The sequence below is a fragment of the Palaemon carinicauda genome, chromosome 9, assembly GCF_036898095.1.
Source record: "Palaemon carinicauda isolate YSFRI2023 chromosome 9, ASM3689809v2, whole genome shotgun sequence".
Classification (NCBI taxonomy): domain Eukaryota; kingdom Metazoa; phylum Arthropoda; class Malacostraca; order Decapoda; family Palaemonidae; genus Palaemon; species Palaemon carinicauda.
Genome location: NC_090733.1, coordinates 58,848,643 through 58,866,142, shown reverse-complemented (window position 1 = coordinate 58,866,142; position 17,500 = coordinate 58,848,643). Strand labels below are relative to the sequence as shown.

General features: G+C 36.1%; 1 protein-coding gene across 1 annotated transcript in view; it reads left to right on the top strand.

The window, feature by feature from the left end:
- The window catches only part of LOC137646437 (sortilin-related receptor-like), a 248,303-nt gene that overhangs the window by 37,489 nt on the left and 193,314 nt on the right, over positions 1-17,500 (top strand). Inside the window, exon 4 of the mRNA XM_068379537.1 lies at positions 1,863-2,065. Within this exon, the coding sequence (XP_068235638.1) occupies positions 1,863-2,065 (203 nt within the window). The remainder of the gene's footprint in view (positions 1-1,862; positions 2,066-17,500) is intronic.

The following is a 17,500-nucleotide window of genomic DNA, read 5'->3' as shown; positions in this document are numbered from 1 at the left end:
GCTCTATGCAGATGCATCAAAGAAGGATGGGTGGCCCACTTGCTGCATCACACATTCTCTAGCCTTTGATTAGAGTCCTGAAGGTATCAGCATATAAACCTTCTAGAGATGAGAGCAGCATAATTAGCTCATCGTCAGTTCCAACAGTTGCTGGCAGGTCACTCCGTGGTGTTGAGCAACAACACCACAGTAATGGCTTACATAAACAAACAAGTTTGTACCTTTTCTCAGCCTCTATGCTTTTTGCAGCCTCTATGCTTTTTGCAGCCTCTCTACCTTCTTGCAATAGAGATTCTCAGATGGGCAGAAGAACATATGGTGTCCCTATTGGCTCGCTTCATTCCAGGCAAGAGGAATGTGCTCGCAGACAATCTGAGCATAGCAACTTCAGATAGTAGACTCCGAATGGTCTTTGAATCCTTTTATAGCTAACAAAGTCTTGACTTTGTGGGGTTCCCCGACAGTAGACCTGTTCGCGACATCTCTGAACAGCAAGCTTCCACTGTACAATTCTCCGGTCCCGAACCCTCAGGCTCTATAGTAGGATGCATTTCAACAACTGTGGGACAGCATCGCCATGTAGGCTACACATTTCCCCCGTTCTGTCTAATGAGAAGATTGCTTAACAAGACCAGGGCATCCAAAAATCTAATGATGACCCTTGTAGCTCTGCTACTGCATCACACAGTGTGGTTCCTGAATCTCCCTCAATTACTAGTAGATCCACAGAGAGAACTCCTTCCATGACCAGATCTACTCAAACAACCATATGCAAACATTTTTCAGTAAACCGTTCAGTCGCTTCGACTTCATGCCTGGAGACTATCCAGTGTCTCCTTTCTCAGAGAGGCTTTTCACAACAAGTTGCTGAGAGAATGTCCAAATACTTGCAGAAGTCCTGAGCCTCGGTGTACTAGGCTAAATGGATGGTCTTTTGTAGTTGGTGTCATGGAAGGAATATATCTCCCCGATGCCACTTTCCCTTTAATAGCGGAGTTCCTTGTAAACCTTCGGGAAGAAAAGCTCCTTTCAGTCTCGGCGATGAAAGGCTATCGCTCAGCCTTGAGCCTCGCCTTTAGGCTGAAACGAGGAGATTTCCCTCTGCGTTGGAGCTTTCTTTACTCATACGGTGTTATGAGATCACTCGCCCTCTGAATATACTTTAATAGATGTTCATATGATATCTCTCATGACAACTGGATTGCTCAGGCTGCCATCATACTCACTTCGTAGTGTTAAAGAGGTGTCAAGGTTTTGCCTAGACCACAGTCATGTATGTAGTGTACTAGGTAAACACGGGTCAATGTCCATGCCAGAATTAGGACTTCTACCCTACAGTGAGTGAGTCATCCACATAAATAGCGGGTTTGCTTGTATGGGAACAAATTACAAATTCAGATATAATTTGTATTTTTCCTTAACTAATACAAACCTGTAGTTATTTATATAAATTGTGCCAAGAATACCTGTCCCCCAGTAAGTCCTGTCTGCAATCAAAAAGTGACTCTCTCGCTGCTGTGAGAGTATATATAAGGTGGCTAGGCACCCCCAGCTACCCCCTGCCTACCCACTCAAGGGGTTAGGCAGGGTTGCCACCTCACACTTTTAGTTTAATGACTACCATCCAGGTTCGCCACAAAATAATCCACATAAATAACTACAGGTTTGTATTATTTAGAGAAAAATACAAATATCTGAATTTGTCATATTCATTCATTTATTCATTTAGTAAGTTTGTTAAGAAATTTTCATTATTTTTTCCCCTGTAATAGATTAAATAAAATGTGTTTGAAGTTATGCAATTGATTTTTGCTATTGCTGCTTTCAACATTGTATATACTTTTTTGTTCTTACTTCTACAGGATCAGTTTTCATGCAGTGATGGAACTTGTATTTGGGAGTCATGGGTCTGTGACAATGACAAAGACTGTCCTAAAGGAGAAGATGAGGAAAATTGTCACCAGACACAAACGTGTGCCGATCGTAAAGGCTTTACATGTCGCCATTCCATTGGCTGTATTCCCAGTGAAAATGTTTGTGACGGCCATAAAGACTGTGCTGATGGGCAAGTAGTTTTTTGTCTTGTTTTTATGTTTTGCTGAAGTTGAGCTTTTTGGGGGCAAGAATCTGACTTTCTGCTTAACTGATTATTATTATTATTATTATTATTATTATTATTATTATTATTATTATTATTATTATTACTAGCTAAGCTACAACCCTATTTGGAAAACCAGGATGCTATAAGCCCAAGGGCTCAAATAGGGATAAATAGCACTGAGGAGAGGAAATAAGGAAATAAATAAACGATATTAGAAATGATGAACAATTATAAAAAAATACTTTAAAAACAATAACATCAAAATATATTTTATACATAAACTATAAAAAGACTTGTCAGCCTGTTCAACGGAAAAACATTTGCTGCGAGTTTGAACTTTTGTAGTTCTAACGTTTCAATTACCCGATTAGGAAGATCATTCCATAACTTGGTCACAGCTGGCATAAAACTCCTAAAATACTGTGTAGTATTGAGCCTTCTAATGGAGAAGGCAAGACTTATTAGAATTAACTGCATGCCTAGTATTACGAACAGGATGGAACTGTCCAGAAAGATCTAAATGTAAAGGATGATCAGAATTATGAAAAATCTTTTTCAACATCCTTCACAAACTAATTGAATGACTATGCCTGAATTTAAGATGAGAATCAGCAGCTGAAGACCAGACAGGAGAACAATACTCGAAACAAGGTAAAATGAAAGAATTCAAACACTTCAGAATAGATTGATCACCGAAATCTTAAGACTTCCTCAATAAGCCATTTTTTTTTGTGTAATTGAAGAAGACAGACCTAATGTGTGTTCTCAAAAGTAAATATGCTGTTGAGAATCGCACCTAAAATTTTAAGTCCTACAAGGTTAAAGAGACATTATCAATGCTGAGATCCAGATGTTAAGGAGCCACTGACCTTGACCTACTTACAATCATACTCTAAGTTTTGTTAGGATTTAACTTCATGCCCCATAATTTGCACCATGCACTAATTTTAGCTAGATTTCTGTTGAGGGATTTAGCAACCAAAGATTTACATTCAGTAGATGGAATTGATGCAAAGGATGTAGCATCATCTGCATATACAACAAGCTTGTTTTCTAGGCCAAACCACATGTTATGTATATATAGCATGAAAAGTAATGGACCAAGAACACTACCCTGAGGAACACCAGACATGCTAAGATGCTTGATTTGCTGTGAATGAACTGAGCAAGAAAACTTATTCCTCTGAAATTTTCAAAGTCCATAGCACTTCTATTATCTTGTACAAAGATTGTGACCTTGTCCCCACTTATTATTATTATTATTACTATCCAAGCTACAACCCTAGTTGGAAAAGCAAGATGCTATAAGCCCAGGGGCTCCAACAGGGAAAAATAGCCCAGTGAGGAAAGGAAATAAATAAATGAAGAGAACAAATTAACAATAAATCATTCTAAAATAAGTAACAACGTCAAAACAGACATGTCATATATAAACTATTAACAGCATCAAAAACAAATATCTCATAAATAAACTATAAAAAGACTCGTGTCCGCCTGGTCAACAAAAAAGCATTTGCTCCAACTTTGAACTTTTGAAGTTCTACTGATTCAACCACCCGATTATGAAGATCATTCCACAACTTGGTCACAGCTGGAATAAAACTTCTAGAGTACTGCGTAGTATTGAGCCTCGTGATGGAGAAGGCCTGGCTATTAGAATTAAATGCCTGCCTAGTATTACAAACAGGATAGAATTGTCCAGGGAGATCTGAATGTAAAGGATGGTCAGAGTTATGAAAAATCTTATGCAACATGCATAATGAACTAATTGAACGACGGTGCCAGAGATTAATATCTAGATCAGGAATAAGAAATTTAATAGACCTTAAGTTTCTGTCCAACAAATTAAGATGAGAATCAGCAGCTGAACACCAGACAGGAGAACAATACTCAAAACAAGGTAGAATGAAAGAATTAAAACACTTCTTCAGAATCGATTGATCACCGAAAATCTTGAAAGACTTTCTCAATAAGCCTATTTTTTGTGCAATTGAAGAAGACAGACCTTATATGTTTCTCAAAAGTAAATTTACTGTCGAGAATCACACCTAAAATTTTGAAAGAGTCATACATATTTAAAGAAACATTATCAATACTGAGATCTGGATGTTGAGGAGCCACCGTCCTTGACTTACTTACAATCATACTCTGAGTTTTGTTAGGATTCAACTTCATACCCCATAATTTGCACCATGCACTAATTCTAGCTAAATCTCTATTAAGGGATTCACCAACCCTAGATCTACATTCAGGGGATGGAATTGATGCAAAGAGAGTAGCATCATCTGCATATGCAACAAGCTTGTTTTCTAGGCCAAACCACATGTCATGTGTATATAGTATGAAAAGTAATGGGCCAAAAACACTACCCTGTGGAACACCGGATATCACATTCCTATAATCACTATGGTGCCCATCAACAACAACTTGGCTCTGGATGTAGGCCAATGCAGTTATATTGTATGGAAACACTGCCAAGGTTTTCCCTTCTACCGTCTGGTCTTGCAAAGCCTTTTTTATATATTGGCCCCAGAACTGTCAAAGGTGTTTCCACCAAAAATTTATAGAATTGACCTCTAACCCTCGTGTGATGCTTTGAGGACTAGGAATTACCTTTTGTAAAATCAGAGCAGATTTCAAAAGTTTTACAATTTATTGTCTCAAAATCTGTGCCTTTGCTGTATTTGGTAGATAACTTGGACATAGAATTGATTCTTCAGACAATGGAGGATTGGAGACTAGAACAATTCGGTAACCCATTTTGACCAGCTGTAACCCACAGATCAGGACGAAGGCTCTCCCAAATGTGATGAAAATGGGAAAGTCTTCCTCCTACTTAGATTTGCATTGGAGTACCCATCTTGGTGTTTTCCAATAAGATCTAGTCAGGGTTGCAACTCTGTAGAAAGTCTACTAGAGCAGTTATGATGTTCTGCTACAATTATGAAATGAATTCCTAGAGGCAGACAATTCTAAGGTCATTAAAGCTACTGTACTGGAGGAAAGCCGATATAATTTGTTTTAAGTGAATCATATGTTATACCACACCATTCACATATAGAATGAGGTTGCTCAATGTTGCTTATTTCAGATCGGTCTTTTAACTCTTAATCTATTTGTCTAAAAGAATGGTTAGGATTTAGGAAAGGCTAGGTTTCACAGCAGTAGTCTTGAGTAAATAAAGAGCTTGAGTCTCTATGAAAGAATTTTGAATAATGCACCATGCACCATCAGAACTCTTACTGAAAGAAGCACTAAATCCTTAGACCAAATACAAGTCAACTTATGGTTTTAGATAGGGTAGATTAGTTCAGAATTGCTTCCTTTAATCAGAGACTCACTGGCTTTCTTGGATTTTGCTAAATAATTTAAACAAGTTAAGAGCTTTTGAAGTTCGTCACTATCAAAACTAGATTTGTTAAGGCTATATTGGGGTTCAGTGCTGGTGTTTTTATCATCACCATCCCCTCTTATAACTAGCTAGCCAAGTCTTCTCTGGATTTTCCCCTGAACGAAAAGGAAATTTGTGTTATACACTGAGCTTTTAATCTGGTCTGCAACCAAAGGAACATACTTTTCCATTCCAGAAGAGGAACTGTGAGGACTTTGTACCCCTCACAACAATTGTTTAATCACAATACTGTCTTTGACATGAGACACAAAGACAATACGGATCATGAACATCTAGAAATGATTCCCTTGAACAGTTGATACTCTATACTGTATTTACAAACAAATTCAAGAGAAGTTATCTCTAAAATCACTAAAAAACAGAATCTAAATAATCTGTAGTTACAGGCCTGTCAACAACTCAGAGACTGCCTTCAAAGGTAGTATGGCTTCCCAAGCCATTGGTTGATTGCCATTAAGTGCCTTTCAATGGTGAGAAATATAAAGTCATGGACAAAGCTTATAGTAACCAACAATCAGATTAATATCTGCAGGGTACTGGAATAGAAAGTGTGGACCAGGAGGAAAATCTCGGTATTATTATCAGCAAGGATTTGAAGTTACTTGAAGGCACAATTCAAATATAGAAACGAAGACACTGTACTACAGCTGGTACACAATACTAGTAAGACCACATCTAGAATACGGAGGTCAATTCTGGACTCCAAGTATTCATAAGGAAAAAGATCGGCTGGAAAAAGTACAAGCTAGGGCCACCAACTAGTTCCAACAATAAGGCAATTTGGATATAAACAGAGGATTGAACATTTGAAATTATTGGATTTACAAACTCGACGACCAAGGGGACAGTTAATTAATAGAGGCATTTAAAATTCTTAAAGGAATAACAAATGGTAGATTACAACAATCTAATCACACTTAGCACAAATCAGTCCAGAGGTAATGGATACAAACTGGAATTAAAAAGATGCAACACCACTCAATGTGGCAATTGCTTTATATAAAATATAGCAAATACTTGGAATAGACTTCCACAGTATGTAGTAAAGAGTAACATGGTAAACAAGTTCAAGAATAAGTTAGACAAGATCATAAGAATTCTTTAACTGCTTAAACTAAATCACTCTGCCAAAGAGCAAATGGAGTCTTTGCTGATGGACTAAAAAGTATTTGAGACATCCCAAATCCTAGAACTGTAACTCCTTGTAACACACACACTCTCACTCTCTCTCTCTCTCTCTCTCTCTCTCTCTCTCTCTCTCTCTCTCTCTCTCTCTCTCTCTCTCTCTCTCTCTCTCTCTCTCTCTGAAAAAGGAAAGAATTTGAAATTGTAGTGTATGCTTGAGTAATTTTCTATGAAGAGAATTATTTCAATGGTGAAAAATAAGCAAATTAGAACTATATATAATTTAATATAATTGGTAACTCCCTTATTTGTTGATGAAAAATTTGCACATTTGTGATAAATCCTTTTTTTTTAAATTACCTTCATGTGATGATATGAAGTATGTTCAATTATAATAAACTCAAATTTTGATTTGTTAGTTTGATGCACCACCATCAAACAGGAAATGAAGTTCCCCTTCCCAGTTCAGTTAGCTGGTAAATCAGATAAGAGCTGTTATCTCTCTCTTTCATTCTGAATACGGGGATTTTTTCACAAATTGAAGAGGACCGCAAATTCAGGTGGTGCATACTTCATGTTCTTATATAGTTATTTAAACTAAAATGCATGTAGTGTATTATGCAGGAAGGAAGCTGAAAATAAATAGATAAGAACGATGAAAGGAAGGGAGATAAATTGAAGGGATAACATTGAAATTTAGTATATATATGTATATATATATATATATATATATATATATATATATATAATATATATATATATATATGTATATATATATATGTATATATGTATATATATGTATATATATATATATATATATATATACAGTAGGGTCCCGAATTATGCGAGAATTTGGTCGATTAATGACCTCGTGTAAATGGAAAATCGCGAATTTCGAAACACACAACTAACAGAAATAATTCCATTGTGGCCATGGCAACCAGCAATTTGCCTATTCAAATGTGTTTACTACCCATTTCCAATACTTTCTTTGTACTATACTGTATTTCTTTATAATATCAAATTGTTTTTGTAAATAAATAAAACATTTAATATACTTTAAAGTTCTAATAACTTGAAAAATGGTTAAAATTACAACCAGGATAGGTGTAAACACCATATATTTCCCGTTATAACACAACCCAAAATACAGACAAATTTTAATGTTTGTCATATCTATTGTATAATACAACTGGTGAATAGCAAAACCATCACTCTATAGACTAGCTTGTTGTATGATTGAAAATCCAGAATTATCAAAATAAAGGCGATTTTATATCATGCGTTTCCTAAACACGCTAAAAAGCACAATAGAAAACGACAACCAATGTTTTGTTTACGTTTATCTCTGATCACAACGAAGAAACGACGCATTTATACATCTGTGTTTTTGAATTGACAGCAATTTTACCAAGTATAGATTATATGTTGAATTTGTTATTACCAATGTTCTAATTATTTTTTATTAGAACTTTCAAATAAATGAAATGAATGCCATTTATGAAATGTTTTTCTTTATGATGCCGCCTGAAACGGAAACGCTCCATCTTCAATCATAATAAACAAACGAATGTATTAAACACACATGATCTAAGTCATAACTAATGATATTACAAACATTTAGTAAACATTATGTTATTACAAATATTTTACTTACCGTATCCATATAAATTCCTAAATTCGTAGCAAAGCTGGAAATTTTTTTTTCCTTATGCGTTTAATCCACAATAGCAAACTGCCGCTAATGACAGAGTGATAACTTACGATAATTCTAAACTGTTACGAAAGATAATTGTCCTGTCCATATCCAAAATACTTTTCCTAACTTCAGTTATAAGTCTACTTGTACCCACCTCAATTATGGATCCATATGCAAAAAAAGGTAAAAGAAGAAAGTACTAGGCCTATTTTTAAAGTCACCGAACAATTAGGTTACCGCTATAACGTTCGATGTGAGAGAGAGAGAGAGAGAGAGAGAGAGAGAGAGAGAGAGAGAGAGAGAGAGAGGGATGGTTTTAAAGTACTAAACAATAAATATGATAGGTTATAACACATTGGTGTTTATGTAATATTAACTGTATAGATGGTTTGAATAAATTAAGAAATGGTGTAAACAATTCTTTGTTATTGTATTCGCGCGGAAGCTAGACATCAGCTGATGTGATCACAGCCAAAAGTAAAACAAAAATAAGTTAGCAATACTCGATTTTTAAAACACACCCGAAATTTAACAACATAAGTACATGTTTTATTATAGCGCAATTGACATTTAAAGAGTAAAAATTTTCTGGAATAGAATGGTGTTTCCTAAAAAATAGTGGTTTGCGGACGAAATCGGTTACCGTATTTTAAGCTATGATTGAAATGGATGTATACACGGTATAATTTTTTCGTTTTGTATTTAATTGACACTTCAAGAAAACCGATTTTGGTTTCTTCATCTATTTGTAAGTACTGTATTGTATAACGAGAGAGAGAGAGAGAGAGAGAGAGAGAGAGAGAGAGAGAGAGAGAGATATTATGACGCAGAAGGTTACAGACCTAGAACAGGGGAGGATGAAGGTGGGGGGAGTGATGAGATAGGCTGGGTGGACTCGCAGGGGAGACGGTAGGAGACGGGGGAAGGGGGGATTTGGTTGCCAGTGGCTAAAAATAGATTCTGAAAGACGGTAAAGGGAAAAACGAATCCCATCGAATAAACAGAATAAGGAAAGGGAATAAGATCCAGAGGAATAATAGATATAATGGAATGAAAATGACTAGATGGTGTTAGTTGTGATAAGAATAATTTAGATATTTGAAATAAGAGTGTCTGAGGAGGTATAGAAGGAATTCGTGATAAATATAGAGGAATATCAAAGGATACAGTTAGTTTGCATTAAAGGGTTTGTTATCGTTTATCGGCAGTGAATAGCCTAAACTTCGGTAACGAGTCGTCAATATTTTGTCATATTTTAAACAGTATACATTTGATTTGCAAACATTGGTTTTGTAGAGTAGACGGTAAAATAAAATCTAGAGAGAGAGAGAGAGAGAGAGAGAGAGAGAGAGAGAGAGAGAGAGAGAGAGAGAGAGAGTAGACGGTAAAATAAAATCTAGAGAGAGAGAGAGAGAGAGAGATTCTCTCTCTCTCTCTCTCTCTCTCTCTCTCTCTCTCTCTCTCTCTCTCTCTCTAGATTTTATTTTACCGTCTACTCTACAAAACCAATGTTTGCAAATCAAATGTATACTGTTTAAAATATGACAAAATATTGACGACTCGTTACCGAAGTTTAGGCTATTCACTGCCGATAAACGAACCCAGTCTACTCGTGAAAACCTTGAACGCCCAGAGGGAAAAATAAGGCTTTTAAATATACTGTACTAAACAAAAATAATGCTTTAATATACCATCATTAACACTACCATTACAATTATCGTAAGGTTGGAGAAAGATAAAGATTGCCGAGAACGTAACCACATTTCTGTTTACATTTTGTCAGCTGGACTCGCACAGTTAACAGTTGATTTCATTGTTGATGTGGAATTTTATCCTTAAATAGGCTATTCATTATGAAATTATGTTAATGAAATGTAATGTTGATATTGTTTTGTAACATTTATTATAAATCACCGTATTTAGGGCTACCAATATACTTAAAAAGACAATAGATTTGATACATTTTGTAGTGCTTGACTCGCGAACTTTGAACAGCCTCGCAGATACAGAAAATTTATTTTTGAAAAATAGCGATCGCGGAAAAGGGGAATCGTGTAATTCGAACACGCTTAATTCGGGACCCTACTGTATATATATATATATATATATATATATATATATATATATATATATATATATATATATATATATATATATATATATATGTATATATATATATATATATATATATATATATATATATATATATATATATATATATATATGTATATATATATATATATATATATATATATATATATATATATATATATATATATATATATCTAGAGAGAGTGAGTGAGTTTGTGTTTTGTTTTGTTTTGTTATTTACTTATACATAGGGTGGTGTAGTGATGACTTTTGTGTTATGAGTCATCTTACCTTGTACTGTACTGAATTTAAGTGTTAATAACGTACAATTATTTTGAATATTAGTATGAACTACAATACCATGATAGAAACCATGTGAAAACAGTGTAGTGCAGGACAGTGGGTTACCTAATGTGTTAGTTTAACGGCACCTATGCAGTGGTCTGTGTTTTGGAAGGTCATGAGTTGATCCACCCTAGAGCACCAAGAATTTGTTGATTTTCGCTACCTAACTTCCATGAGTCAGGAGGGCCGACAAATTAATCACTTTTTAAAGATATTCTTGATATGGCTGTTGCTTACTTCGATTAGTATACATACAGACACGCTAGAGTTTGTCTGATCAGCTGACTGGAAACTTAAGCTTGAAATTATTTGTCTGTGAAAAATAAAGAATATCAATAAATATGTCATAGAATACTAATTTAATTGATATTTTCAATAAATAGATAATAGAATACTATTTTTTTATCTAAGTTCTGTAATTCCTGTTACATTCCTAGCCTGGTTAGTTAGAAAAAGCAGGTTTAGCTGATGGAATACACTGGAGGGTTTTGTGTTATGGGTGGGTTGCGAGTTGTCTAACCTTTGTGTTGGACTAACGAGCTTTCCAGCTTATGAATAGACTTCTTGACTGCATCTGGTTGGTTCACATAGTGATTGGTTACTGTATATATTTTTTCTCAATGTGTAATAGGATTCTTTTCAATCATTGTAAAATTTTCGGCTCGAAAATCGACCGAAATTTTCGAAAAATTTTTTGGCCCGAAAATCGGCCGAAATTTTCGAAAAAAATTTTTGGCTCGAAAATCGACCGAAATTTTAGAAAACATTTTCGGCCCGAAAACCGGCCGAAATTTTCGAAAAATTTTTAGCCCGAAAATCGGCCGAAATTTTCGAAAAAATTTTTGGGCCGAAAATCGACCGAAATTTTTAAACAAATTTTCGCCACGAAAATCGACCGAAATTTTCGAAGGCCAAAATTCTCGAAAAAATTTTCGGGCCGAAAATCGACCGAAATTTTAAGAAAAATTTTCGCCACGAAAATTGACCGAAATTTAAAAAAAAAAAATTTTCGGCCCGAAAATCGGCCAAAATTTTCGAAAAAAATTTCGCCCCGAAAATCGGCCGAAATTTTCGAAAAAATTTTTGGCTCGAAAATCGACCGAAATTTTAGAAAAAATTTTTGACTAATTTCGGCCGAAATGTTCTGCCATTAACTTTACACAATACGTAAAGAAAACGGAATGATAGCTTCATTACTCTACACACGTTTACAAAATCTCAAAACATATTAGTTAACCACAAAACTAGATTTTGTACCATGTTACTTAACTTCTATGTTGGTTGATTGCTGTGGGTCACCTTGGGTCCCTCATCCTACAGTTGCTGTCTGGGACCTCTTCCAATTTTCAGGATTGTCCTTGGCCTTTGTTGGCGCTCCATTTCTATCGATGCGCCCGCTGCTGCTGCTCCGACGACAAAATCCTCTATGGTTAGGGTAATCAGACACACACTAACTGCTGTTGACAGGGTCCATAGTATGGTCCTGGATCCCCATTTCGGACGGCGATTTTCGATGCTGTTGCTCCCGCGAGGGGTAACTGAACACAGTGGTGATTTTAGACGTACATTAGGGTGTACCGTCTTCTCTTCCAACAGGAACATTGCCGTGTCATCCTCTCTAGGACGGATGTGTTTCCTTACAGTTTCCTCTCTTGGCCGCCATCTGTTTCGACTCCCTCGTCTCGACGGAAGGGCGCTAAGGTCTCCTCCCTGCAGGTCCTCCGTGGGTGACTGATTCACAAAACTCCTCCTAGCTGCTTCCTTCCGGACAGTAACATAATTACACAAATGTTCATGCAATCTGGCAGTACTTAGGCCTAACCTCCATTGTAGGTGTATTTTCAGATGTGCCTATGACCTGGGTTCAATGAATTCGAGATCTCTCCTCAGTTTCCTATGGGCATTTCCTCGAATTCTCTGTTTCGCCACAATGACACAATGATTTTTTGACGATCGGTCCAACACTGCTCTGACACATCGCTGCTTCCACAGAACTCAGAAATGTTTCATATTCGCTGTATCGTCCATTCCCTCCAGCCCGGGATTCGAACCCATCTTCTAATGAAGGGCTGTTTTGGTAAATTCCCTGTAGTGCTAGTCTCTCCGCGCCCGCCAATGTTCTAATATGAACTTCCATTTCAATGAAACTATTATCTTGCTCCGGAGCACTCATGTTGTAATTTTCATCATTTCAGTTCACTTAGTTGAAAGAAATCTCACTAGCAGGCGACCATTTATTTTGTCCCAAATCACGGGCAAATTGTTTTCATAAATATAATTCAGGAAACGGGATAAGACAGATACGATTCTGTTCTTTCAACTTTAAAATGTATTTGATTAAAAAGCATTACACAGTCATTGAGCACTTGATATGATTTCCTTAAGTCAGTTATTAGTGGTAGCAAAAAAACAGTCTTTACAAATTAATTCTTCTAACTGGCTATTAAATGAGTGTTCTTACAAATATTCCATATGCATCTATGTTTGGGCCGAGACTACAGCTGGGAGACCAAGTATAAGTTACGTTACGTTACATTGAAAACTACAAGTATAAATTGCTTAGCTTTCGTGCCCTTGGCACAAACGGGAAGGACGTTAGCCCTTAATCGTGGCTCTCTTCAAACTGCTCAAAGGCGTGGTAGGCGATGAAGGAGTGATCCATGGGCGTCATGGGGTTAGTGCCATCTTCCTGGGGGAGTCCTGGGTATTGGTCCCCTCTTCGAAATGAGAGCAGTGCACACCGGTCTCCTGGCTGTAGCTTCCACCCCCTTGCCTGCAACGACAAAGTTGGAGACAGAAAAAGGACCTAGTAATCATATATTATTATTATTATTATTACTAGCCAAGCTACAATCCTAGTTGGAAAAGCAAGATGCTATAAGCCCAAGGGCTCCAATAGGGAAAAATAGCCCATTGAGGAAAGGAAATAAATAAATGATGAGAACAAGTTAACAATAAATCATTCTAAAACTGTAACAACGTCAAAACAGATATGTCCTATATAAACTATTAACAACGTCAAAAACAGATATGTCATATATAAACTATAAAAAGACTCATGTCAGCCTGGTCAACATAAAAACATTTGCTCCAACTTTGAACTTTTGAAATTCTACTGATTCAATTACCCGATTAGGAAGATCATTCCACAACTTGGTAACAGCTGGAATAAAACTTCTAGAATACTGTGTAGTATCGAGCCTCATGATGGAGAAGGCCTGGCTATTAGAATTAATTGCCTGCCTAGTATTACGAACAGGATAGAATTGTCCCGGGAGATCGGAATGTAAAGGATGGTCAGAGTTATGAAAAATCTTATGCAACATGCATAATGAACTAATTGAACAACGGTGCCAAAGATTTATATCTACATCAGGAATAGGAAATTTGATAGACCTTAAGTTTCTGTCCAACAAGTTAAGATGGGAATCAGCAGCTGAACACTAGACAGGAGAACAATACTCAAAACAAGGTAGAATGAAAGAATTAAAACACTTCTTCAGAATAGATTGATCACCGAAAATCTTAAAAGACTTTCTCGATAAGCCAATTTTTTGTGCAATTGAAGAAGACAAAGACCTAATGTGTTTCTCAAAAGTAAATTTTCTGTCGAGAATCACACCTAAAATTTTAAAAGTCATACAAATTTAAAGAAACATTATCAATACTGAGATCCAGATGTTGAGGAGCCACCGTCCTTGACTTACTTACAAACATACTCTGAGTTTTGTTAGGATTCAACTTCATAGCCCATAATTTGCACCATGCACTAATTTTAGCTAAATCTCTATTAAGGGATTCACCAACCCCAGATCTACATTCAGGGGATGGAATTGATGCAGAGAGAGTAGCATCATCTGCATATGCAACAAGCTTGTTTTCTAGGCCAACCATATGTCATGTGTATATAGTATGAAAAGTAATGGGCCAAGAACAATACACTGTGGAACACCGGATATCACATTCCTATACTCACTATGGTGCCTATTGGTGCTGACACTCTATTACCCATGCGAAGGCAGTAGAAGAGGTTATCGGCATGACCCCATTGGTTTCAATATTACATTATTATTTGTGATATCATTTCAAAACAGTTTACAATATATTCCAGATTATTTTGCTAAAAATATTTGAAATATTAAAAAAGAAATCTATAACTTGATTTAACTAAGAAGAATTAGGTCACAGCCAACATCTACTATAAGACCTAGAGGCTAATGATCTCCATAAGTACAATTGGCCCTCCTTATTCATAGGGGTTAGGTAACAGACAGGTGCAAGGATAGAAAATCTGCAAATTCTAACTGCCCTAAGGTGGTTCAATTCGTAACGTACCAACTCACTGACCATCGCCTACTTGCAGTTGACTTACACACAAGGTAAGCCACTGTAATGGACTATATTGTTTTCACATGCTTTTTATTATGGTATTTTTAGTTCGTATGAATTTTTAAAGGTAATTTTACATTATTAACACATCTTCAGTATAAGGTAAAACAAAATGTAACACGAAAGTCATCGCCACACCTGGCTATACATAAGTAACAAAAAAACACTTGTTCCCATCTAACAACACTCGCCGATGCTGCAGAGTAAAAAAGTTGCTAATTGTTTATTGTTGAAAAGCACCCGAAATTGTAAACAAAAGTAAAAGATGCTGGAATGAAGCACAATTATTTTTTCTGGAAGTCATGAATTTTTCAAATGCAATAATGTCTGCTTTAACTAGCCAATCTGAGGTGATGAATTTGAATGTTGTGTTTTAAGGTTTCATGTACAGTACAGTGATGCCTTGCAACACGAAATTAATTGGTTCCGTAAGGGCTTTCGTGAAGTGATTTTTTCGTGTAGCGAGTTGCCTTTTACTTGTAAATAGCCTAATTTGTTCCAGACCCTAGAAAAACACCACATTAGATAATTGTAAAAAGGATATTCACCACTAAACAGTACTAAATATATGAAAAGTACTGTGTTTTGATCATTTAATAATAAATTAATAATAATATTCTGGAAAAAAAGTGTTTAATTAGAGCAAATAGTAAAAATAAAGTAATAAAAATTTGGAACCTTACCTTTGGAGTGAGGCTATATCCGAGAGCAAAGTGTGGGGCTGTGAGGCGGTAGAGGAGGATGAAAACGGCGGAAAACGTTTACATACAAGTGGCAGAAAACGTAAACTCTTAACTTTACAAAACATATTTATAAATGACGGAAAACAGCAACACTTAATTATAGGAAACGCATCCATAAATGGTAGGAAATATTAACACTTAACTTTACGATAAACTTAAAATAAAATCTTTATTTTCCTTTTTCTATTTTTTTTTTACATTTTCTAATTTCTAAATTTAATTACACTTCGTATTTTCTTCATCACTGCCACTTTCATTTCTTAGCTGGCGCTTGGTCTACTTCTACCAAAGGCCTCCTACTAAAATATTCGTCCAAAGATGCTTGTTTCTGCCTGCCTCTTAAAATTTTCCTGAGCACACACAACCGCATACCAGCCTCGTATGTCTTGATTATTTCCATCTTCATCTCCATGGAATACATCATCCTCTTATTTCCCTTGACATCAGCGACTTTCTTGGGACCCATGGCTAATGATGTATCGTAAGTATCACACACAATAACAGTGGGTACTGTAAAATTGTTACAAAAGCAAAATCACAAACACCAAGTCAATGTGTACGATCCCGTTGCCGGAACGAGAAGACATAGGAACGCCGATGCGTATTTGCACGATGGGATACAGTACAGTAGATGGCGACCAATAGGAGAGCAGGATCTCATGGTGGTAACTAGCATCTGAGTAGGGAGATAACCAATAGGAACGCAGGAGGATGGTAGCAAGTTTACGGGCTGGCGGGGAGCGAATTTTAAAATCCGCATTGGATACGGTCGGGCTCCAGTTCCGTACTGCCTTTCGTTGTCCGAAACATTTTTCGTTATCCGAGTCGTAAAATTCTTTGCATCTCCTTTCGTGAAGTGAAAATTTTGTAAGCCGATTCTTTCGTAGCTAGAGGTTTGACTATAATACTGTAAATACACTATTAGTAGTTCTTTTTCAATGAATATATTAATATCTATCTTGCCACAGGTGAAAAAATAAGGTAACAAAAAATGACTTAAAACATCAGTAACATTTAAGAAATTCTAGCTGTAAAATCTGAGAAGCACTACAGTAACTAACACACACTCTCTCTCTCTCTCTCTCTCTCTCTCTCTCTCTCTCTCTCTCTCTCTCTCTCTCTCTCTCTCTCTCTCTCTCTCTCTCTCTCTCTCTCTCTCTCTTTAAACAACTATTCTATTATCACTTCACAAAGAATGGAAAGAATATTTTGGTAGTTTAGAGTGAAATACAATAGAAAATTAAAGAAAATTTATATTGTAGAGAGGGATTGGACTGGATTGGTTATAGGAAATTAGCTAACATAGAGTATGCTGATGATGCTGTTGTTATTATAACGCCACAGGATTTGCAATGCTTGCTTACTAGAATGCAGGAAACATCACATGAGGTTGGGCTCGAGATAAATAGAAGAAAGACAGAGATGATGAGAATGGAATAGGCAATGGAAGATTAGATATCATTGGAAGGAGAAAAGATAAATGAAGTAGAATCATTTGAATATTTAGGAACTATGATCTTTAGATTTGAGGTTTAATGAATTATTGAAAAACTCATATCAGGCAATGGCTAGGTTAAGTAAAATTCGTAAATCAA